This window comes from Lithobates pipiens, unplaced genomic scaffold (assembly GCF_037356315.1).
Source record: "Lithobates pipiens isolate NorthernLeopardFrog02 unplaced genomic scaffold, aLitPip1_a1.2 Scaffold_27, whole genome shotgun sequence".
Taxonomy (NCBI): Eukaryota; Metazoa; Chordata; class Amphibia; order Anura; family Ranidae; genus Lithobates; species Lithobates pipiens.
In genome coordinates, this window is record NW_027507788.1 from 148,036,643 (window position 1) to 148,062,961 (window position 26,319).

Consider the following 26,319-nt stretch of genomic DNA (forward strand, 5'->3'; position numbering starts at 1 on the left):
GTATTCCCGTACTCGGGAGAAGCAGCAGAATTTATTTTGGGGTGTAATTTGACTTCTGCCCATAGCATGTGTGAGCAATATATCATTTAGTGACAACTTTGTGCAAAAAAAAAAAAGTTTGTAATATTCCCGCAACTTTTGGCAAAATATAAAATATTCCATGGACTCAACATGCCTCTCAGTAAATAGCTTGGGGTGTCTACTTTCCAAAATGGGGTCATTTGGGGGGGTTTTGTGCTATTTTGGCATTTTATGGCCTTCGAAACTGTGATAGGTAGTGAGGAGTTAAATCAAAAATTTGCACCCTTAGAAATCCTGAAGGTGGTGATTGGTTTTCGGGGTGCCGTGCGCGACTAGACTCCCAAAAAGTCCCACACATGTGGTATCCCCGTACTCGGGAGAAGCAGCAGAATGTATTTTGGGGTGCAATTCCACATATAACCAAGGCATGTGTGAGCAATATATCATTTAGTGACAACTTTTTGTAAAAAAAATTTTTTATTTTTTTTTTTGTCATTATTCAATCCCTTAGGACAAAAAAAATAAATATTCAATGGGCTCAACATACCCATCAGCAATTTCCTTGGGGTGTCTACTTTCCAAAATGGGGTCATTTGGGGGGGATTTGTACTGCCCTGCCATTTTAGCACCTCAAGAAATGAGATCGGCAGTCATAAATTAAAAGCTGTGTAAATTCCAGAAAATGTACTCTAGTTTGTAGACGCTATAACTTTTGCGCAAACCAAAAAATATTCGCTTATTGACATTTTTTTTACTAAAGACATGTGGCTGAATAAATTTTGCCCTCAATGTATGACTAAAATTTAGTTTATTCGATTTTTCTTATAACAAAAAGAAGAAAATATCTTTTTTTTTTCAAAATTTTCGCTCTTTTTCCATTTATATCGCAAAAAAAAAAAAATCGCAGAGGCAATCAAATACCATCAAAAGAAAGCTCTATTTGTGGGAAGAAAAGGACGCAAATTTCGTTTGGGTGCAATATTGCATGACCGCGCAATTACCAGTTAAAGCAGCGCAGTGCGAAATTGCAAAAAGACCTCTGGTCCTTAAGGTATTTATTGGTCCGAGGCTGAAGTGGTTAAAATGTCCTACAGTAAAGAAAATCACATGGCACAGCATGCAAGTAATAAAGAATCGGAACGCGCGACAACTACTTACTTTTTCTAAGCACTCTCTTGATCCTTCTATACTGATCCAGCTCCCTAAGTTTCAGGTCTGACCAGCGTTTCCTTATTTGCTCCTTTGTTCATTGTACCCCAAAATTCATGTGCAGACTCTTCACAACTTTTGTCAGAATTTTGGCCTTTCTCACATTCGGGTTTAGGTATGGTCCATTCTTCCCATCATAGTCGGTCATCCTCAAGATGTCCACCATCTCAAGAAAGGACATATTTGTATCCTTAAATCGTCCTCTTCGGGATCGGGACGTTTCTGCCTTCTGGGCTTTCCTCCTCGTTACGCTAATCACCAGTGTTGGACATCTTACTTTAAAAAAGTAATTAGTTAAGTTACAAATCACTTCTCCCAAAAAGTAATTGCATCAGTAACTCAGTTACTACATTGGAAAAGTAATTAGTTACTCAGCAAAGTAACTGTGACTTTTTTTTAATATTCTATAATGCAATCACGTTCTATAACATCTTTAACCACCTCAATACAGGACACTTAAACCCCCTTCCTTCCCAGACCAATTTTCAGCTTTCAGTGCTCTCTCACTTTGAATGACAATTACTCAGTCATGCTACACTGTAACCAAATGATTTTTTTATCATTTTGTTCGCACAAATAGAGCTTTCTTTTGGTGGTATTTATTCACCACTTCATTTTATTATTTTTTGTAATATAAGCGAAAAAAGAACGAATATTTTGAAAAAAAAACTAAATTTTCTACTTTCTCTTTTAAAAGAAACCAAAATAATCTAATTTTGGAGAAAATTTAGGCCAAAATGTATTCTACTACATGTCTTTGGTAAAAAAAATCCTGATAAGTGTATGATCATTGGTTTGTGTGAAAGTTATAGAGCCTACAAGTCATGCTATGCATTATTGAAAATGTATCAATCCTAATGCACTGATGGCCTATCTCAGTTCTTGAGGCCCTAAAATGTCAGGACAGTACAATAACCCCCCAAATGACCCCTTTTTGGAAAGAAGACAGTCTGCGGTATTTAGTAAGAGGCGTAGTGAATTTTTTGAAGTTGCAATTTTTCCCCCACAATGCTTTGGAAAAATTAAGAAATATATATATATTTTTTTTCTTCACTAAATTATCATATTTACAAGTTATTTCTCACACATGGTGCAGGCATATATGCAATTACACCCCAAAATACATTCTGCTATTCGTCCTGAGTATGGAGATACCCCATGTGTCAGACTTTTCCACAGCCTGGCCACATACAGAGGCCCAACATCCATGTAGCACCATCAGGCGTTCTAAAGGCATAAATTACACATTTCATTTCCTGAGTACCTATTACATTTTTGAAGGCCCTGGAGCACCAGGACAATGGAATTACCCACAAAGTGACCCCATTTTGTAAAGAAAACAACCTAATGTATATTCTATGAGGCATAATGAGTCTTTTGAACATGTAATTTCTTTCCACAAGTTTTTGGAAAATGTGGAAAGAAAATAAAAACCTATTTTTTTTTCACAAAGTTGTCAATTTAGAAGATCTTTCTAACACATAACATGTACATAGCCAAAATGACACCCCAAAATACATTCTGCTACTCATCTTGAGTATGGCGATACCCCATGTGTCAGACTTTTCCACAGCCTGGCCGCATACAGAAGCCCAACATACAAGTACCACCTTCAGGCTTCTAACATATAGCATGTACACACCATAACGGCTACACACCGTAGCACCAGGGTAAAAAAAAAGCTCACCTGTGGTTTTAGCAGGCAGGGACACCGTTCCAGAGCAGTCAAATCATTTTCTAGACAGCCAAGGGAAATGTCCAGTAATTGTCCAGGCAGCAGACAGATATGTCCGAGTCTCCAGACCCTAATCCGAGAAAACGAAAAACATGGAGAAAAATGTTTTCTCCACTCTGAAAACTTTTTCTGGAGCCCCTCACATGTGAGACCCCTGTGCTGTACAGTGGCAGGGAAAATGATCAGTTCAGGAGGCAGGCAAAAGGCATGGTCATTTAACAGGCCGAGGTCAATTCACTTTGAAGGCAGAAATATGTTTGGCAGAGCATTGTCATTTAACAGTCCGGGTCATACACAGAAATGGCAGAAAGTGGAAACTGGAAAGAAATCATCTTCACTTTACTAATAGTGTAGTGAAGTATGATAGCTTCGATAGCAAGTTCCAATGCAGAGGCCTGGCTGGGAGGGACAGTCTGGACAGTAGTATCGGGTGTCGCGGCAAATTCCTCTACTTGTACACACACAGCATTTTTTTGGGCGTTTGCGACCTGTTTGGGTAGGAGGGAGGATGTCGGGAAAGTGCCTTTCATGGAGTCTGGCTACTGCATCAGAGCGAATTAGTTGAGTGAGTTGGCCATGGGGATAGACAAGGGCTGTGATAACATCTTCTTGGAATCTTAGATAGGTCAGGGAACTTTGGGTGCTCTTAGAAAAAATAATATATGAATTGAACATGGCCAGTTGCATCAAATAAACGGCGACTTTCTTATACCAAAACCGTGATCTCCTGGTGGCCAAGTAGGGCTGCATCATCTGGTCATTCATATCCACCCTCCCATGTATAAGTTATACTCGTGGATACATTTTGGCTTCTGGATGGGGCCTTTTTCTTCTTTGCAGTTCCACCAAGGTGTCACTGTGTATTGTGGAAAGGATGTAGACATCTCTTTTTTTATCTCTCCACTTCACCGCTAGTACCTCGTCAGTCCGCATACTGGCCATTTCACCCTGTTTTAATTTCTTGGTGACCAATATCTGTGGGAAGCCTTTGCGGTTGGTCCGTGCTGTCCCACAGGCCACAGTCTGCTTTAGGTATAGATGGCGGAAAAGTGGGAGACTTGTGTAGAAATTGTCTACATATAGGTGGTAACCTTTCCCAAGCAATGGTTGGATCAGCTGCCAGACAATTTTGCCACTTGTTCCCATGTAGGTAGGGCATCCAGGGGGGTTTAGCTGTTGGTCTTTTCCCTCATAAATTATGAAGTCATATGTGTAACCTGTGGCCCTGTCACACGCCTTATAAAATTTTACCCCACGTCTGGCTCTTTTACTGGGCATGTATTGTTGTATTCCAAGTCGCCCAGTGAAGTGTAATAGGGATTCATCCACACAAATATTTTTATCAGGGGTAAACATCTGTTTGAAACTGGCGGAAAAAAAATTGATTAGGGGCCGAATTTTGAATAATTTATCGTAACTGGGATGATTTCGAGGGAGGCATTGGGCATTGTTATTGAAATGTAAAAATCTCATGATCATCTCATAACGGTTTCTGGGCATAATTGATGAATAGACCGGCATGTGGTGGATAGGTTGGGTAGACCAGTAGGAATGGACTTCATTTTTTTTTGTTAGCCCCATGTTGAGGGTTAGGCCAAGGAAAATGTTAAATTCTTCCACGGTGAGGGGTTTCCAAAAAAAAGGACAGGCATAGGAAGAACTTGGATTGTTGGCTATATGTTGGCTGGCATATAGATTACATTGCTCCACAATGTCGGTTAGGAGATCATTGGTAAAAAATAAATGAAAATAATAAAGTGGGGGTACATTTTCCGTCTGTATCTGAGGGCCTGGCTGGGATGTAAAAAGGGGAATAACAGGTTCTACTGACGTATCGGGCAGCCATGTTGGATACAGCAGAACATCTGGAAGGCTAGTATAGGCACTGCCTCGTTGATGGGATGCTCCGTTGATAGTATCTGGCCTATCTTCAAGGAAGGTTGCAGAACTGCTGGTGGATGCCTGCCTATCCCGGAGTGCTGCGCTGCTGGTGGATGCCTGCATATCATCCTGGAGTGGTGCGCTGCTGTTGGATGTCTGCGCCTGCTCATTTCTCCCGTTTCTCCTTGTTAGGATTCTGTCTTCCACAGTTTCCATCTTGGAGCCACTGCTTTCCACTGGCTCATAATCGCTATCCGAGTCTGACGGAGAGAGTTCCCCGCTACTCTCGTCCGACATACTCTGGAGATTCTGGAAAGCCTCCTCTGCGCTGTACGACCTTTTAGTCATGTTGACGGGCAGATGTCAGATGGCGGGCGTCAGATGCGCCTGATGGCGGGCGTCAGATGCGCCTGATGGCGGGCGTCAGATGCGCCTGATGGCGGGCGTCAGATGCGCCTGATGGCGGGCGGTCAGATGCGCCTGGTGATGGCGGTCAGATGCGCCTGGTGATGGCGGTCAGATGCGCCTGGTGATTGCGGTCAGATGCGCCTGGTGATGGCGGTCAGATGCGCCTGGTGATGGCGGTCAGATGCGCCTGGTGATGGCGGTCAGATGCGCCTGGTGATGGCGGGCAGATGCGCCTGGTGATGGCGGGCCGATGCGCCTGGTGATAGCGGGTCAGATGCGGCTGGTGATGGCGGGTCAGATGCGCCTGGTGATGGCGGGTCAGATGCGGCTGGTGATGGCGGGTCAGATGCGGCTGGTGATGGCGGGTCAGATGCGCCTGGTGATGGCGGTCAGGTGCGCCTGGTGATGGCGGGCAGGTGCGCCTGGTGATGGCGGGTGGCTGATGTGTCAGATGGCAGGCTGATGTGCCCGCTGTTCTGTATGACAGGTGTTTTTGGGGACACTGTGTTTTTGGGGACACTGTGTTTTTGGGGACACTGTGTTTTGGGGGACACTGTGTTTTGGAGGACACTAGCTGGGAGATCAGTGGGTAAACAGCAGACAAACCGCTATAAACTCACTGATCTTCCCGGCTGAAGCACAGATTTCTCTTCCTCTCCTCACTGACAGGTTCTGTGTGAGGAGAGGAAGAGATGAGAGCAGTTACAACTGCTCTCTATTTACATTACATGACGACTGTGATTGGACACAGTCGTCATGTGATCAGGAGGGCCAATCACATGGCCCTCCTGTTGTAGTCTGCTCTCCAGTCTCCGGGGGTCTCAGGCAGATCGGGATTGCGCCGCTGCGCGGGCACGTGGCGGCGTGATCACCGGTTATCTGCCACCCATCCCCCTTTGTTTACGTTACGATGGCTGTGATTAGACACAGCCATCGTGCGGATCAGGAGGGCAAATTACATTGCCCTCCTGCCGATCCGAGATGCCGCGTGTGCGGGGGACACGCGCGCATCGGGATCGCGTAGCTGCGCGGGAGCGCGCCCGTGCTATCCCGCTATTTTGACAGGACGTTCAGGAACGTCCTGTCAGGAGTAGAGAGCTCCCACCCGGCCGTTTATATGCAGTGGCCGGGTGGGAAGTGGTTAAAATCAAAGATGTTTATATTAACTGATAGAAGAATAAAAACACTATATACAGTATTTTAGAACATTTGGTATTTATTTGAACCCAACTCAATAGATTGCAGCCTGCCATATATATGAATGATATGCATATAAACATATAAAAAGTTAAATATTACAACTAAAAGTTACAGAACACTATCCAACTCTTAACTATTCAGTACAGTAACAAAATGAAATATTGAAAATAAATAATGTTCACACACTTTGCATTAAAGTGCAAAACTAAGAATAGTTAATAGAATAATAAGAAACAAAGGAAAATCTGGCATTTAATTTGTGTAATTATCTGTATCTGTATAATTGTTTTAAAAGAAACAAAGGAAAACCTGGCTATTAGTGCAAATCTCTGTAACTGTATAGGCCTACTGCACAATAAACAGAAGTTTTGTTACTGTACCGAATAGTTAAGAGTTGGAGAACACTATCCAACTCTTAACTATTCAGTACAGTAACAAAACTTCTGTTTATTGTGGTGTGCAGTTGGCCTAATATACAGTTACAGAGATTTGCACTAATGGGCGGGTTTTCCTTTTTTTCTTTTTAAACAATTATACAGATACAGATAATTAATTGCACTAATTAAAGGCTAGATTTTCCTTTGTTTCTTATTACTAATAAGAAACAAAGGAAACTCTGGCCTTTAATTAGTGCAATTATCTGTATCTGTATAATACTGCACAATAAACAGAACACTATCCAACTCTCCATGTAGATTAACATGTTCGTTCTCAGTGAAAATGAACGATACATTAAAGGGATTGTAAGGTTACATTTTTTTTTAAATAACAAACATGTTATACTTACCTCCACTGTGCAGCTCGTTTTGCACAGAGTGGCCCCGAACCTGCTCTTCTGGGGTCCCTTAGCGGCTGTCTCTGCTTCCTCCCGCAGGTGCTTCTCACGTTCATGCGAGCTCCCTCGCATGGTGAGAAGCACCTGCGGGCACGCTCCCGTGATACAGCCAGCGGCTATAGCCGCTCGCTGTATCCCACAGCCCCACCCCCCGGCGCTCCGTGTCAGTGGATGTGATTGACAGCAGCGCGAGCCAGTGGCCGCGCTGCTTTCCAGCCATCCACTCCAGCCAATCAGCGGCCAGGCTGAGTGGTGAAGATGAAGTCGGGGACGAGCGCGGGACTTTCGAGGGGTGAGATAAGTAAAACGGGGGGCTGGGGGCGCAGGCACTGTCAGATGTTCTATGCATTAAGGTGAAAAAACATTTACCTTTACAACCCCTTTAATCTATACTAAAATACTCCTCCTCTAACAATTAAACCAGTGGTTGTAGTGTTGTAAGCCACTGCTGGTCTTCTAAACACCTGGACCTCAGAGATATCCAGATCAGTGGGATACCAGTTTCGGGATAAGGAGTTTATATGCCTGTTACCCCATCTGGGGTGAGGCGCTCTGGTGAGTGCATATACAAGAGGGGGAAGCTGAAGAAGGAGGGGAGCACTAAAAAGTCACCTTTTTTCCCTGCTGTATTCGCACATTCTTTCACTTGTGGACTGTGGTGGCTGTTGTTTAAGATTTTTATTTTTATTTTATTTTTTGAAGATATATTTTCTTTTTTACTCATCTTTTTTCTGGAGACTCACATTTTGGACAATTCATTTATTGTGGACATTATATTCCTTATATTTGCACTTTCTTATTATATATATATATATATATATATATATATATAGATAAGTTCACAGTATAATTTTTTATTCACTTTATTAACTTTTTTTATTATACTTCTTTATTATATATTTAATTTATTATTATTTTTTTCACTTTAGGAGGGCATATATATATATATATATATATATATATATATATATATATATATATATATATATATATATATATATATATATATATATATATATTATATATTATTTGCATATAAACGATTTATCACACTTTTTCTAAGATTGATTCCTATTGTGTTTCTTCATAATTTTGACACAAATTTTCTTGCCCTTTTATGTCATTGCACTTTTTATATATCTGATGCACTTTATTATCTTCATGATACTAACATTTTATTTATAGTGATATTTTTTATATACATACCTTTTTAGAGGTATGGGTAGGATATATACAGCGTTTGAGTATACGGTGCTTCTTTTATTATTTTGGAACAGCGCCACTATCCCTTGGTACTTGAGGGAGGGTGGCAGCAGTGATGTTGAGGGGGGTGGCAGCGGTAGTACTTGGGAGGGGCAGTGGAGATGTTGAGGTGGGTGGCAACTGTGGTACTTGAGGGGGGTGGCAGCGTTGGTACTTGTGGGGTGGCAGCGGTGGTACTTGAGGGGGGGCAGTGGAGATGTTGAGGTGGGTGGCAACGGTGGTACTTGAGGGAGGGTGGCAGCAATGATGTTGTGGGGGTGGCAGCGTTAGTACTTGGGGGTGGCAGCGGTAGTACTTGGGGGTGGCAGCGGTGGTACTTGAGGGGAGGCAGTGGAGATGTTGAGGTGGGTGGCAACGGTGGTACTTGAGGGAGGGTTGCAGCGGTGATGTTGAGGGGGGTGGCAGCAGTAGTACTTGGGGGTGGCAGCAGTGATACTTGAGGGGGGTGGCAACGGTGGTACTTGAGGGAGGGTGGCAGCGGTGATGTTGAGGGGGTGGCAGCGGTGATAGTTGGGGGGTGGCAGCGGTGGTACTTGAGGGGGTGGCAGAGGTGGCACTTGAGGGGCTGGCAGAGGTGGCACTTGAGGGGCTGGCAGAGGTGGCACTTGAGGGGCTGGCAGAGGTGGCACTTGAGGGGGTGGCAGTGGTGCTACTTGAGGGGGTGGCAGCGGTGCTACTTGAGGGGGTGGCAGCGGTGCTACTTGAGGGGGGGCAGTGCTGGTGGTGTATTGGGGGTGGCAGCGGTGGTACTTGAGGGGGTGGCAGCAGTGGTACTTGAGGGGTGGCAGCGGTGCTACTTGAGGGGGTGGCAGCGGTGCTACTTGAGGGGGTGGCAGTGCTGGTGGTGTACTGGGGGTGGCAGCGGTGGTACTTGAGGGGTGGCAGCAGTGGTACTTGAGGGGTGGCAGCGGTGGTACTTGGGGGGGGGGGTGGCAGTGGTGTACTTGGGGTGGCAGCGGTGGTGTACTTGGGGGGTGGCACCGTGGCAGGTAGCGGTGGTACTTGGGGGGTGGCAGCGGTGGTGGTGCCATCCTCTCCCACCACCACCTCTGCCGCTTACTAATCCCATTCCCCACCACCACTGATCTCATCCCTATCCCCCCATCACCTCTGTTGTACAAGTGATGGTGGGTGGGTAGGGATGGGATCAGTAAGAAGTAGAGGTGGTGGAGGACTTGGGATGGATCGATTGCACTGCAATTCAAATTGTCACTTACTTCCATGCCTCCAGGGATGCCTTTTCTCATGGGGAGAGAAAGAGACCCTCCCCTTCACTCGATTGGTGTCAGCTGGTCAGCTGACTTTATTTTTCAGTGTCTCCCCCGCCTCCCTACATTCTCTTTCTCTGGATGGGGCGGTCCAGACAGTCTCTCTCAGCCTCTACTCAGCCCCATGGCCGACCAAATGGCCAGGCAGCGCGGCCACTGCGGGCCTCCCGGTACTGTCTACCACACACACAGCACAGGCATAATGGTGGGCCCCTCACACTGGCAGACAGGCGGGCGGCGGGCCCCCCTGACCCTGAAGTGGCGAAACTGCTATTCTACAGACTACAGTGTAGTGGCAGTAGATGTAATTGCGGTAATGCCGCCCAAGAAATGGGAACGGCGTTAACATGAGGGGAAGAGTAATCAGTTAGATTACGCATTACCCTCTAAAGTAACTGCGTTAAGTAACGCCGTTTATTTTAACTACATCACTGCCAATCACACACCTGCTGTGTCTCCACCATGTCGCTCCTACTGCACGCCGAAAAGAACGGGAGGGGAATACACTAGAAAGAATGTCAGGGGCAGGCGACGCATGCACAATGTATATAAAGTAACACGTTTGTGTCGTACGTACGATCGGTGTGCTTAGGAAGGAGGAGGAATGTTCTAATGAAGGTAAAATCTTAACTTTGGTACATCAGTGGCCTATACTGCTTCAAGATTGAGGCCTATATTGGGATAAGATTATGAGAGTTTAGACTGACGTTAGTGTTTCTGTCTTGTGTATTGTCTTACAGAAAATAAGAATCACTTTAAGGACCCAGAATTTATGGCCAGTTTCATTGACAAGTACAGGGAGATGAGGAATTTTGTGTGGGGGGGGGGGGGGGGGTGAAACACGGCTTATATTATAATAAACAAGCTAGGAGGTCAATGCTGGAGAAACTTATGGAATTTGTGAAGTTCCCAATGCAACTATCGTGTTCTTGGAAAAGAAAATTGGGATCTTGAGGAACCTGTATTAGAAGGAGCATAATAAGATCCAGAAATCACTCCGATCAGGAGCATCAGCAGCACAAGTGTATGTCCCCAGGCTGTGGTACTTCAACAAACTGTGGTTTCAGGATGACCAGACTGAAGGCAGGGAATCTCTTTCTACTCTTCCCTGCAACCTTCCCTCCACCCTTCCCTCAACCCCAACAGAGGCTGACGAGGAACAACCCGGGCCTTCCATCCTGGAAGATGTGGATGTGCCCAGCTGGAGCCAGGTATATTATTTTTAGACATATTTATTGTCCTAATATTAATAAGGTTAACTAAATGTTATAATTGATAACAAATTAATGATTTTAAAAAATTAACCACTTCAGCCCCGGCCTATAGACTTATGATGCCCACAGATGGGATCTTCCATCCTGGGTGGGCATCATATGACGTCCACTGATTCCCGGCCGTCTAGGGGGCGCACGTGCGCCGCCGGCAGGACGTGCGCACACCCGCGACATCACTCAGGACTCGGTGCGTGTGCCCGGCGGCCGCGATGTCCGCCGCGCACCCGCGATTGCCCGGGCACACAGCAGGACTGTGGATCTGTGTATGTAAACACACAAATCCACGTCTTGTCAGTGGAGAGGAGACCGATGGTGTGTTTCCAGTACAGAGGAACACTGATCGGTCTCCTTCCCTTGTAGGTCCCCTCCCCCCACAGTTAGAATCACTCCCATAGGGAACATATTAACCCCTGCAGCTCCCCCTGGTGTTAACCCCTTCCCTGCCAGTCACATTTACACAGTAATCAGTGCAATTTTATAGCACAATCGCTGTGCAAATGTGAATGGTCCCAAAAATGTGTCAAAAGTGTACGATGTGTCCGCCATAATGTCGCAGTCATGAAAAAAATCGCAGATCGCCGCCATTACTAGTAAAAAAAAATGCCATAAATCTATCCCCTATTTTGTAGATGCTATAACTTTTGCACAAACCAATCAATAATGTTAATTGCGATTTATTTTTATTTTTTTACCAAAAATATGTAGAAGAATACGTATCAGCCTAAACTGAGGAAAAAATTAGTTTTTTTGTTTTGTTTTTTTAAATTGGACATTTATTATATTTATTTTTTTCAAAATTGTTGCTCTTTTTTTGTTTATTATAGCGCAAAAAATAAAAACCGCAGAGGTGACTACCATCAAAATAAAGCTCTATTTGTGGGGAAAATAAGGACGTCAATTTTGTATGGGTGCAACGTCGCATGACAACGCAATTGTCAGTTAAAGCGACGCGGTGCCAAATCGCAAAAAGTGCTCTGGTAAGGAAGGGGGTCAAATCCTCCGGGGCTGAAGTGGTTAAATATCAATAGACAGTAGTGGCTAAAAATGTTTGGGACAAGAATAAAAAATGCTGGGGTCATAATGATAGTCTTTCCTATTTATAAACATTCAATTTGCAAGTCATGAGATGAAAATTGTGTGTGATTGATGAAGGATAAAACTAAAACTATGTCCCTTTTTTATACACAGGATGAGCTCAGCCAGGAAGAGGATCTGGAAAGTGGCAGCTGCTAGGAGGAGGCCATGCCCAGTGGTAGCCAGGAGGCGGGCGAGTCCAGTGGCAGCCAGGAGGTGGCTGGTCCGGTTTGATACTCACCCAATCCCAGGTGCCTCCCCTCTGCCTTACAACCAAAAGGCCCAGGAAGGGGACAATAATGGAGGAGGCAGCACTGGGCCTCATTAGGGAAGCAAGCGATGTCCTCAGGAGCCCCCCCAACACTGAAGAGGCCTATGGCTGCTATCTAGCCACAAGATTTCTGAAATTGGATGAGGGCCAATGCCTCCTTTGTGAGGGAATTATTTTTGAGGCCCTTCAGAAGGGGTTGAGGGGCCAGCTGACTGAGAAAAGCCACATATAGGAGCAAGCCCATCCTCCTCTTCTTTCTCCTCCTCCTGCCACAAGTCCACCACCAGAGCCACAGCCTCCAAGGAAGGGTGCAGGGAAGGGTGCAGGGAAGCGTGGAGGGAAGGTTGCAGCGAAGAGAAGAAAGTGATGGCCTGGATTTAGTCTGGTCTGACAGAAGAAGCAGGCTGGTGTAGTACCACAGCCTGGGGACAGATATGTCATCTGCTGCTGGTCCTAATCTCTGGGAGTCCTGGACCAGATTGGGCTCCATATTATATGGACTCCTCAAATTACCAATTTTCTTTTCCACAGACTTGATGTGTGCCCTGGGGGCCAAAAGGCTTCGCAAATTCCAAAAGTTTCTCCAGCGTTGCCTTCCTCTTTATTTGGTTACCCAGAATAAATGGAGATTTTATTTTCTGAGTAGGCAGGTACATTTCTAAAAGACAATGTCAAATTAACAAGGGACACCAACCTCCTTGAGGTTAATAAAAAATACAAGCTATTAATGTTATTGTGGTAACTTTACACACAAAAAATAAAATTATATATGGAGATCAGTAGAATTTTTTTTTTTCAATAATCCAAAAAAAAGGAGATCTTGATGAAATTAAAAAAAATAAAAGATGACTATAAAAACTAATTGTAAACATTATTATGGAGGTCGTGACTTAAAAAAAATAGAATATTATTAATGAGATCAGGAGAAATAATGAAGTAACAAATAAGTTTGTGAGAACTGTGTATGAATATGAGCAGAAAAACAACGTCATTCTTCTAACATTAAAAGAAAAGAATGCGCTGCATTAAACGATCATAGAATTTGCTGCATGAGGAATGTGCTAGCTCCATTATGCGCGCTAGTTTTACCACACCAAGCGCTTCCATCTCGTACTTGCTTCAAAACATGTATCGTTTTTGGTCCGTCAGAACAGCATACAGACGAGCGGTTTTCCCGATAGGAATTGGTTCCGTCAGAAATATTTAGAACATGTTCCATTTCTAGGTCCTTCAGAGTTTTTGACATAAAAAGTCAGATGGGGCATACACATGATCGGAATATACGATGCAAAGCTCCCGTTGGACTTTTTCTGTCGGACATTTCACTTGTGTGTACGCAGCATAAAAGTGAAGGTACATCTCCCCAATGGGACAAAGATGATAAAAGTAAACCTTTTGTGGGTTGTAACTCTTCCTTACTCTATCCAAAATGAAAAAAATAATTGCTTATAGTTCTACTTTAACTTTTATTTTTTATTTTTTTACCTTAATGCATTCTTTGCAGTAAGGTAAAAAAAAAACTTCTGTGCCACAGAATTCCCTCAGTCCCTTTATACTTACCTGAGCCTGATCCTGATCCAGCACTGTGCATGAGAGCAGAAGCTCTCTCTGTTCTCTCCCTCCTCACTGGGCAGTTTGATAGCAGCGGGAGCCATTGGCTTTTACAGCTGTTATTCAAATTCTGTGACGAGGGAGCGGGACGGGGCCTTGCCATGCTATCTGTGTTTTTAGACAGGCATGCGTATTATTGCAAAGAAAGAAAAAAGGTTTACAATCACTTTAACGTTTTTTTCCTTTACACTTTTCAAACAGATAAAACAAAATGCTTTCAATGGTTTATTAAAAAGACCAAAAGGCAGCATATAGTAGACCTTCACTGTTGGGGTTTACATACACTAGAGTGTTTAGTCCCGGTGCATGGGGTTTCGTCGGTGCGGACAGAAGTCACAGGTGTCCCATCCAGCCCTGCTGCTGGCAACCTGTTGCACTCCATGATAGGCTGAAAGCTGCTGCAGCTGAATGGTGCACCTAGCAGAATGAACATTTCAGGCAGTATGCCCTCAGGGATGAACATCCGTAATGCAATAAGTGTGCATTCCAGGCCTTTGTCCCTGAGCTAACAACTGAAGTCCTCCAAAATAAAGGGCAATTTTGCTGTAATGTATACCAAAGAAATCCACAGTTTTAATACGAATATGTTCCAAAACACCCTGGAGCTTGACATCACTTCACAATGGAAAGCAAGCCGGCTCCTTGGATTTTGCAATTTTATTTGTCAGATTCTAATTTTAATAGAGTTGTATGCAATGGATCTTGTCTCACTCTGTGTTTTTACATGTAGTTATGGTGTAATGAGGTGGAAAGTATTTGGATTTGTTTTTGCAGTTTACTACAGGCCTGTCTCTATATGAAAGGAGATCAAGTTTCCTGAGAATTTGGGAGAATCTGAAGATCTTTTTTTTTTTAGAGAAACCTCCACATGCAACAGAGCTCTTTGCTACAATGTATACCAAAGAAATTCACAGTTTTAATACTAATGTGTTCCAAAACACCCTGGAGCTTGACATCACTTCACAATGGAAAGCAAGCTGGTTCCTTGGATTTTGTAATTTTATTTGTCAGATTCTAATTTTAATAGAGTTGTATGCAATGGATCTGGTCTCCCTCTGTGTTTTTACATGTGGTTATGGTGGAATGAGGTGGAAAGTATTTGGATTTGTTTTTGCAGTTTACTACAGGCCTGTCTCTCTATGAAAGGAAATTAAGTTTCCTGAGAATTTGGGAGAATCTGAAGATCATTTTTTTTCGAGAGAAAGCTCCACATGCAACAGAGCTCTTTGATTTCATTTTCTAGTGGTCAATGAGATCTGGTGAGTGATTCACTTTAAAGCGGAACATAAGAACGAAAGCACAAGAAGCTGTTTTTGTACTTGATTTATGACAATTGCACTTAAATAGATACTTTATCAGCACAGGGACTGTGAACTACACAAAAATTATCTATGCACTTGGTGTTAATCATTTTAAGTCTTTATTTATAATTACATTTGTGGATGTATTGCTATATTTAGATGAGAAGAAGGGTCGTTAATTCATACACATGGATGTGTAGAGTATTTATTAGTTGCATAAATAGTGGATTTTATTGGAGCACTTTATTGTAGCACAGTTGCACTTTAAATATTTTGGAACACTTTAGTATTAGATAGTTGCATAGAATTGTGGATTTCTTTGGTGTGGAACAATTGCACTTTATATTTTGAGGCATTAAATTATTGGCACTGCTATCTATTTCCAATCATATTTGCAATTGCTGTAAGAGGGAATACACCCACTAGCAGCTGCTGAGGTCAAGTTGTTTTCTGTACATTATTAGCATGGGTGCATATTGTTTTATTATTTGTCCCTAAGTGCATATAGACCTAAACATTCATACCATTAGCTGCACCCTCCTGCTCTGTCCAGCCGCAACATTTGTCATAAAGTTTGACAGGCCACTGGCAACAGGCAGGATGGGACACCTGTGCCCTCTACCAGAGCTCCATGCACCAGGGCCTTAGGTGTTCCTGTCCAACCCCATCTTTACTTATTTGAAAAACTGTTTATATGTTTGTTAATATTATGTTCATTCTAATTTGCCTTAATGTTCTAATCTTTCTGAGAAGTTCCAGGAGAAATCCACTCTTCTCCAAGTTTTGGAGCAGGTACTGATCGTAGTCCTGATACTGGGACGCTGGTTGATGCCAAAAGGTGGCCTGAACAGAGAACAGCTTTCTCAGCTTCTCCTGATCTACCTTGGGTTAGGGGCTGACATACTGGATATTTTACAGCTAATCAGAGAAAAGAAAGTGAACGCTCATGCAACTGTAGCCATTGTAGGCCTGTGTCTCTTTTGCTGGACCATCACACAGTTCGCAATTGTGCTCACACAAGAGGAACCAGCACCAAAGTCTCAGAAAACAAGCATCACAGACAAGTCGTTGTCATTATCAGATGTTAAAATGCACAAAATGTCTCTTTGCAGCTCTCTCGAAGTACAAAACTTCCTTATCACTGTTGCAATGCACGATGGACCATTTCTTGTTTATCGAGTTTACGTGGTAATTTTACTTGGAGAAGTTAACGATTCTATCATTTTCTTCATTTTTAAAAACATTTTAAAACTTATATTAGAAACGTACAGGCTTTGTGCGCTACTATACAAAGATAGATGGGATAGGAAAAAATATGAACAAAATGAATAAAATAAAATCTTAGAACTGGGAGTTAGGGAAGGGGGAAGAGTGCATGAAGTTTTGACCAGTAGTATATAAACAGGGATGACCTATGGGAGTGTCAACGTCATGTTATTTATGAAGTAGTGATATCCAGCAGAGCTAAATGCATTCACCTTTAGGGGCGGTTCACACAGGGGCAACCCGTCAGGCGACTTAGCCGCCTGACAAGTCGCATCCCGCTCTATGCAATGGAACCGTTCTAATCGGAGCGACTCAAGTCGCTCCGACTTAGAAAAAGGTTCCTGTACGACTTTTGGGGTGACTTGCATTGACTTCTATACAGAAGTCATTTCACAAGCCGCCGCTAAAGTCGGATCCCGGTCGCCTGAGGCAGTCGCGCTGCAAGTCGTGCTGCCTCAGTGTGAACGGGCTCTTAGTAGCAAGAGACTAGCATGAATCTATTTCTGTATTTTGCCTTATTTGCATTCAGCCAGTTGTGACTCCTGACTAGTAGGGGGTCCTAAGTCAGTACAAGGGAGTACAAAGTATTAGTATTGATTAGAGGCATACACTGCCTCCTACTTGAAGAATTACTTTCACACCTTTTAGTAACCCTTACCTGACTGTTGTATGTTGACAAACTACCCAGAAACTGACCCTCTTTGTCTGTCTAACTGGTATCTTAATTAAACTGCATTTGCATGTTGCATTTTCATTTGATTGACTTATGGCATTTTCAGTAGTTAGGGTGGCCATGTTGTTGAATTTGTAATTGACTGAACAACAAGAACTTATTTAGTTTGATGATGTACACTATATTGTCTAAAGTATTTGGACACCTGCCTTTACACGCACATGAACTTTAATGGCATCCCAGTCTTAGTCCATAGGGTACAATATTGAGTTGGCTCACCCATTGCAGCTATACCAGCTTCAACTCTTCTGGGAAGGCTGTCCACAAGGTTTATTAGTGATTCTATGGAAGTGTTTGACCATTCTTCCAGAAGCGCATCTGTGAGGTCAGGCACTGATGTTGGATGAGAAGGCCTGTCTCGCAGTTTCCGCTCTCATTTATCTCAAAGGTGTTCTATCAGGTTAAGGTCAGAACTCTGTGCAGGCCAGTCAAGTTCCTCCATCCCAAACTCCTCATCCAAGTCTTTATGCACCTTGCTTTGTGCACTGGTGGGCAGTCATGTTGGAACAGGAAGGGGCCACCCCCAAACTGTTCCCACAAAGTTGGTAGCATAAAATTGTCCTAAATGTCTTGGTATGCTGGTGCCTTAGGAGAGTCCTGACCTCAACCCGCTAGAACACCTTTAGGATGAATTAGAGTGGGGAGTCCAACATCAGCATTTGACCTCACAAATGCACTTCTGGAAGAATAGTCAAACATTCCCATAGACACACTCCTAAACCTTGACAGCCTTCCCAGAAGAGTTTGAGTTCTTATAGCTGCAAAGGGTGGGCCAACTCAATATTGAACTTTATGGACTAAGCCTGGGGTGCCATTAAAGTTCATGTGCGTGTAAAGGCAGGCATTAGAATCCTTCTACTAAGAGATATTTCTCTACAGAATCACTGGAAGGCAATATTGCAAGAAGAAAACCTTATGTCTCCCATTGTACTATGCTCAGTTTTATTTTACTTCATTACCTTTATGGAGTACACAAACCACGTCTGGAGGGTAGGAGTTCCATGTTACACAAAAATCGCATGCTGTATCTTGGTCTTCAGGAGACTTTTAATATTTTGGGGTAAATATTTGTTATTGCTTATGGAAAGTTATCTTCAGAAGCACTAAAAAATTCTATTTTTTCCAAACTTTCTATCTCACTTCATATGTAAAACTTGCAAAATAAAACATACAGTATATACTTAATGTGATGGTCAGTGGTCCAAAATGTTAGGTCATATAGTATTCAAACCTGCTACCAATTTAAAGATCTACCTATCCTAAAACAAAAAAAGGCTAAAATGTTGGCAGAAATGCAAAGAAATGATTTTATGCAAAATCTCCAAAAAACTAAAGGATAAGTTATCAGCAGATTGTGGGTGCCATGCAGGACTCCTGCAGACTGTCAGTGTAAGCTGTCTGTAAGCTGTCTGCATGTACATCGTAAAAACAGGTGGAATATGTAACACTTTCCCAAAGGTGAACTTATCCTTTAGGCTGCTGGTCCTCAAAGTGGTTGTAAACCCTTATGCCGTGTACACACAGCCGGAATTTCAGTCCGATGGGAGCTTTTCATCGGATTTTCCGACCATGTGTATGCCCATCGGTCTTTTTCTATTGGCATTTCTGACGGTCTTTAGATTGAGAGCCTGTTCCTAATTTTTCCGCTGGGAAAACGGATCAGATTTTTCGATCATGTGTATGCAATTCCGGCACGCAAAATTCCGACGCATGCTCTGAAACAATTCCACACATGCTTGGAAGCATTGAACTTCCCTTTTATAGTGCCGTCGAACGCGTTGTATGTCGCAATGTTATTGACCGTCGGAATTTGATGTGACCGCCTGTAGGCAAGACAAGTCGAGCAAAATTCTGTCGGAATTCCGACTGGAAAACCATCAGAGCTTTTTCCGACAAGAATTCCGTTTGTGTGTACGAGGTATAACATACCACTTTTACCTACAGGTAAGCCTATAATAAGGCTTACCCATAGGTACTGGAAATATCTCCTAAACTGTGCATATACGCTTGTGCCGGCGCCATTGGAGCATGCGCACTGACGAAAGGGCACGTTTCTATAGGGCCTGTGCCGTGACCGTGGGCTCCCGTTCTGGCCAGTCGCAGAGCCAGAAGGAAGAGGGGTGAAGATGGATGCAGCCACCAGCAGGGACTTCGGGGACATCACAGGCTTCGTTTGCAGTTAAGCGGCACATAATTGGCTAGTATGCAATGCATACTAGCCCATTATACTTTTACTTTTCAGGGAACAAAAGAGGAAGTAATACCCATTAGGGCTTACTACCTCTTTAAAGCTACCCTGTCAGGTTGAAAATAGAAGAAATATCTCTGCAACAGAAGGAGTATTGGTTCCCAGTCCAGGGCTGGACAGACTCCACACCTCCGCCCACTCCACCTTAGATCTCTCCCATTGGGCCAATACATTTGCCCTGGTAGGTGTATGGCGGCACTTTCACCCTAATAGTCATGAGTACATGTGTCAATCCACTACTCATAGGACCATCTCCCGCATTGATGTTGCATAACCATCTGTTTTTATAGTGAATGCACTCTGTCTACATTGCATTTCTGACCACACTCCCCTTCTGATGCAGCTGCATCTTTTAGTGACGTCAGAGAGATGGTTTTTGAGGCTTTCCATGTTCTGGGCTGTTGATCCAAAGTTTCAAGAACCCATTACTGTATGAAATTATTGGGTACCAAATGAAGATTCCACCTCTCCTCAAGTGATGCGGGATGCTTTTAAATCTTAAATGAGGGGTGAATACATTACTCATATTTCTGCATCCCAATGGGGGTTGGCTGCCTCACTGGAGATACTGGAGGCAGAGGAGGCTTGGCTGGAAGCAGCATATGTTGAGGTTCCGGACCAGGCTCATTATGTGGTTCTGGAGGGGTACCAGTTGAGGCTGTCTCCTCTCCCCTAGTTTGTTTGTCCTGGCTCTTGAACCCCTGGCTATCTAAGCCCTTGTACACACGGTCGGATATTCTGGCAACCAAATCCGTTGGATTTTGTCCGAAACTGTTGCATACACACGGTCGGACAAAGTTGTCAGAAAATCTGATTGTACATAACACAATGACGTTATTTCATTACGACGGGACTATGTTCAGGCTAGTGGCCAATAGCTTTGGTCTAGGAATTTGATCTGAGCATGCGTGGCACTTTGTCCGTCGGAGTAGGCTACACATGATCGGAGTATGTCCGATCGGAGCATGTTGTCGGAAAATTTTATAGACAAGTTGGAAAACTTGGTCCATCGGATATTCCTACGGAAACTGTCCGATGGAGACCACACACGCACTCGGATTATCCGACAATACGGTCCGATCGGACACATTCCATTGGAATCTCCGACCGTATGTACAAGGGCTTAGAGATTCCCCAGGGATTCAAGGTCTTTGCATTGGACAGCTAGAGGAAAAATTGTCGCTTTATGCCGACGATGCCTTGCTGTATTTACAGGATGAAGGCCCCTTATTGTTAGCAACCTTGGAGCTGTTTGACACTTTTGGTACATACTCTGGCATTCATATTAATTGGTCTAAGTCTGTTCTGTTTCCTCTAGACTCTGGGGCCAGGCGGATGGCTAGTGCTTCTCCTTTGCACTGGGTGGACAAGTTTTAGGCATTTGGGCGTGCAGGTATCATGGGATCTGACTGCCTTTACTGTTAAAAATGTATACCCCCTGCTTTTGCTACTCCAGGAACAATGTGCCTTAGTTTTTTGGGACACATTAACCTCATTAAGATAATAAAGGATACTTGTGCGCACAACCAAAAAGCTCCTACCTAAAAAAGCCACTAATAGAAAGATTTGCCGGGAAGCTGCCAGCATATAAGAGTGATCTCTGCACAGTTAAAGATAAATTCATAAATACTATGTGGCGCTACCTTACTTCCTATAATCATTAAATAATATGTGTATATAAAAAAATATTAATATCAATTATCACATAAAATAATTCACATCAATAATAAAGTGCAATTGATCATAAATGTGAAAACTTATTTCCGTAGTAGTGTGCAATTTCGGCTAAAACAAAGTGCAAATCCACAAATTAAAGTGCAACTCGTATATCACAATATTGTGCAAAACAGCTGGATAAAGTGCAAAATGCTGGTAAAGTAATTTCCAAAGTGCATCCGTGTATCACAATAATAATATAATCATGTGACCGAATACATTTCTTAACAAGTCCCAAAATAATGAATAATCTTCCTAAAAATTTCCAATTGATCATGCAAAAAATGGGTGCAATTCACTTCGGAGTGCACCCCTTGTTTCCCCCAGCCTCTCACCTCAAATAGCAGCCACTACAGGCCATATGACACTGTATATACACTGGCTGTAGATTTCTCCTCCACTCCTCGCAGGTTCAGCCCATCATATGTTAACATATGCCATTGATATTCAAATCCATGTTAAATAGTAAGGGAGAGAGGAAAAGGGGCTCCAATATGACAGGCTGAACCTGCGAGGAGTGGAGGAGAAATCTACAGCCAGTGTATATACAGTGTCATATGGCCTGTAGTGGCTGCTATTTGAGGTGAGAGGCTGGGGGAAACAAGGGGCGCACTCCGGAGCACATCGAACACTGATGCACTTTGGAAATTACTTTACCAGCATTTTGCACTTTATCCAGCTGTTTTGCACAATATTGTGATATGAGTTGCACTTTAATTTGTGGATTTGTACTTTGTTTTAGCCGATTTTGCACACTACTACGGAAATACGTTTGCACATTTATGATCGATTGCACTTTATTATTGATGTGAATTATTTTATGTGATAATTGATGGTATTAATATTTTTTATATACACATATTATTTAATTATTATAGGAAGTAAGGTAGCGCCACATAGTATTTATGAATTAACCTCATTAAGATGATGATCTTGCCAAAATTTACATATGATTTTAGAAATTTGCCCAGTGTGGGTTCCGAGTTCCTTCTTTCAGGAGATAGACTGCTGTGTATGTTTATTTGGCATGGGACCCTTCCCTGATTGTCGAAATCCATCATACAAACTCCCAATGCTCATGGACCATCCTGGTTACTTTCTATTGGTGGTTTGTTATATTCAATGCTGCGGTCTGTCTGGAGGCTGCATTTCTGGTCTCACTTTCGGAACTCTGGAATTTGATATACAGAGGACCTATGCCATGCTTCCTATTCCTACTAAAGCCACCTTATGGGTGTGGGGAGCGGCTAGGTGCAGATCTATTCAGGTAAATCATTGGTCCCCCGCTCAACCCCTGTGGGGGAATTCTACCTTGGCTCACTTTCCACCTCTCTCGGAAATTTCCGATTGCTGGACTGGATGTTTTTTCAGTACTTTCAACTGCGCCATGCCATCAGGTATCAGATCCTTCATGTGCCTGTCCTCCAAGCTGACCCAACTGAGGAATTGCTAGATCAAGATGACCTGAGCAACCCTTTTCCTGCTCTATGTCAGGTCACCTTGAGGCCAGGTGACAGATGCACACCGTAGGGATTAGGAGTGCACCGCAAGGTTGTGGACCCTACGGCTGACTGCTGCTGACGGAGGTCAAGGTGATAGGAAGGCAGGGCCGCCAGAACACCAAGATGGATCCCACCGGGGATAGAGCGTAAGATTTCCTGGGGCGCGGAGTCTAAGAGCCAGCAGGTGTTCACCAGAGCCTCGAGTGGTGAGGATGGACTTGGCTGCAACTGGCTCCAGGTTGCGACCCCCAGGGTCCCCCAGCTCACACCCACAGTAGGCAACAGGAGGATAGGGATGGTGAGGGACAAAGCCAAGGTCGGGGCCACAAGCAGACAGGAATAGTCGGGAACACGCCAAAAGGTCAGGATCACAGGCAAACTGGGATGGTCAAGGACACGCCAAAGTCGGTAACGGAATAACAGCAGAGCACACGGCAGGTAACAGGAAGCTAACACACAAAGGTTGATCAGCAGGGCTGGCCTGCAGTGCACAGGTTAATAAAGAGTTCTGTGATAGGAACTAGGGTGGAGCCATGCCAGAGGATGGATTATAAAAGCAGTCAGGTGAGGGTCGGCTGGTCTCTAGAAATAAACACATGGAGACAGGTAAGCAGACAAATTCTATTGCATAACCATGACACTCTATATGCAACTCCCCTATGTACAGACTCTCTGAAGGAAACACAGTTGTGGGATTTGTTGAAGTCTAACATCCCAGTTCTTGACAAAGGACTGGGAGAATTGCCTGGAGAATGGTCTAAATTGGGTAGTTCCTCCAGGGATAAATTGATACAAATTTAATTTCTTAATAAGGTCTAGTACACAATAGTACAGTTATATAGGATTTACCCTAGGCGTACATCTACTTACGGTGAGCCTGCTTTACACAGGTACCTACAGTATATACACATGTTCTGGGAGTGCCGTAAAGTTTCTCAGTTTTGGTTGAAGGTGTTTGATCTCCTTAATTCTGACATTCAGCTAAGCCTGAAGAACTTGCCTTTCTGGGTATCCATGATGATGACCAAAGACCGCAACTTATAAAACTATTAATCTTATTTGTTATATTATGCAAAAAGGAAATCTTGTGTAAATGGTATAAAGAAATGGGTTGGTTTGGTCACTAATAATAATTAATAAGAAAAGGAGAGTTGGGACTTTAAATAAGATGTGTGTTTGCACAAATTAAAGTGAATACACAATATTGCATATGTTTACTCATGAATTGCACATGAGACATGGTACATTACAGATATAATGAGCTGATGTGCATATATTTGACAATAAAAAAAATGACCAAGAAAACCAAAGGGTAATACACTGCAACATCCTGAGATAACGACAGACCAGTCCTGTCAGGAAAATAAGGAACTAACTGAAGTGACTGAATAACAAAACGAAACCAGAGGGAAGTAAAAGGAGTGGGTAGCTGGTGATCCTAGTGGTGGTGCTATGGCTGACACGTGTGTTCCAAAGGGTGTGCAGCATGAAATGAGAAACCATGTGCAATAACAAAATACATTTTTTATTGTCGATTATATGCACATCAGCTCGTCATATCTGTAATGTACCATCTATCACAGTGATGGTGAACCTTGGCACCCCAGATGTTTTGGAACTACATTTCCCATGATGCTCATGCACTCTGCTGTGTAGTGGAGCATCATGGGAAATGTAGTTCCAAAACATCTGGAGTGCCAAGGTTCGCCTTCACTGATCTATCATGTGCAATTCATGAATAAACTTATGTCATTTTGTGTATTAATTTTCTTTTGTGCAAACACACATCTCATTTTAAGTCCCAACTCTCCTTTTCTTGTCTTGTGTAAATGGGCCTTGGTTTCTTTTCCTACTGTATCATTATGGGAGTCCATGATAGGTTAATTTATACAGTGGTAGAGCAGCATCTATCTTAACCATGGCTGCCCCTGGAAGTGTGATAATGTCTTGCTCCCTTGGACATCTCAATAGTAGACTTGGCTGGGGTTATTTCTCATGCCACATACATGCTACCGGACTTTCTGGCAGAAAAGGTCTGTGTGTGGGCTTCATCTGACTTTTTTCTTCAAAAATTCAGATGGACCTAGAAATAGAACGTGGTTCAAATCTGTCTGACGGATCAATTTCTATCGGGAAAACCATTCGTCTGTATGCTGGTCCTACGGACCAAATACGATGCTAGTGCAGCTATTGGCTACTGGCTATTGAACTTCCTTTTCTAGTCCCGTCGTACGTCATCACGTTCAAAACTAACAGACTTTGGTCCGTTCGTGTGTGGGCAAGTCCGTTCAGTAGGAAGTCTGTCAGAACTCCATCGGAACGACCGTCGGACCTTTGCTGACAGAAAGTCCGGTTGTGTGTACACGGCATTACAGAATGTTGGTTGGGATGTCCCCCCCCCCCTCTTTTTTCCTTCTCACTTCTCTCCCTCCTCCAACCCACCTACCTCACCTACTCCCCATTTTCATGATGCTCTTTAGGTATTGAATGGCTTCTCTTGAAATGCTCTACATTGTCCTATTTGACTTTACGCTCATCACTGTTATGCTGTTGAACTATTGTGTGCAGTTATGCTCTGGATTGTACCATGTCAACTTATTTGTTGTTTTTTTGTTCTTTTGTACTTTTATGTTATATAATTTTAATAAATGAATCCTGCTTGGTAAATGTAAAAGTACTCTATGAATGTATGCATTTGAATGTGCCATTATGTACTGTTGTTGCATTTAAATGATTGTGTTAATTTCCTTTTTATGGACTATAACTTTACATGTACTCTTGCAGCAATATACAGTGCCTTGCGAAAGTATTCGGCCCCCTTGAACTTTTCAACCTTTTGCCACATTTCAGGCTTCAAACATAAAGATATAAAAATTTTATTTTTTGTGAAGAATCACCAACAAGTGAGACACAATTGTGAAGTGGAACGAAATCTATTGGATTTTTGAAACTTTTTTAACTAATAAAAAAATGAAAAGTGGGGCATGCAAAATTATTCGGCCCCCTTGCGTTAATACTTTGTAGAGCCACCTTTTGCTGCGATTACAGCTGCAAGTCGCTTGTGGTATGTCTCTATCAGTTTTGCACATCGAGAGACTGAAATTCTTGCCCATTCTTCCTTGCAAAACAGCTCGAGCTCAGTGAGGTTGGATGGAGAGCGTTTGTGAACAGCAGTTTTCAGCTCTTTCCACAGATTCTCGATTGGATTCAGGTCTGGACTTTGACTTGGCCATTCTAATATCTGGTATACGTTTATTTGTGAACCATTCCTTTGTAGATTTTGCCGTATGTTTGGGATCATTGTCTTGTTGGAAGGTAAATCTCCGTCCCAGTTTCAGGTCTTTTGCAGACTCCAACAGGTTTTCATCCAGAATGGTCCTGTATTTGGCTGCATCCATCTTCCCCTCAATTTTAACCATCTTCCCTGTCCCTGCTGAAGAAAAGCAGGCCCAAACCATGATGCTGCCACCACCATGTTTGACAGTGGGGATGGTGTGTTGAGG

At 43.2% G+C, this 26,319-nt stretch overlaps 1 protein-coding gene across 1 annotated transcript in view; it reads left to right on the forward strand.

Annotated features, from left to right (window-relative positions):
• LOC143934225 (transmembrane protein 26-like) overlaps nt 1-17,462 on the forward strand; it is an 80,543-nt gene extending 63,081 nt beyond the window's left edge. The window contains exon 3 of the mRNA XM_077457656.1: nt 16,105-17,462. Coding sequence (XP_077313782.1) covers nt 16,105-16,683 — 579 coding nt within the window. The 3' untranslated portion in view covers nt 16,684-17,462. The remainder of the gene's footprint in view (nt 1-16,104) is intronic.
• The last annotated feature ends 8,857 nt before the right edge of the window (nt 17,463-26,319 follow it).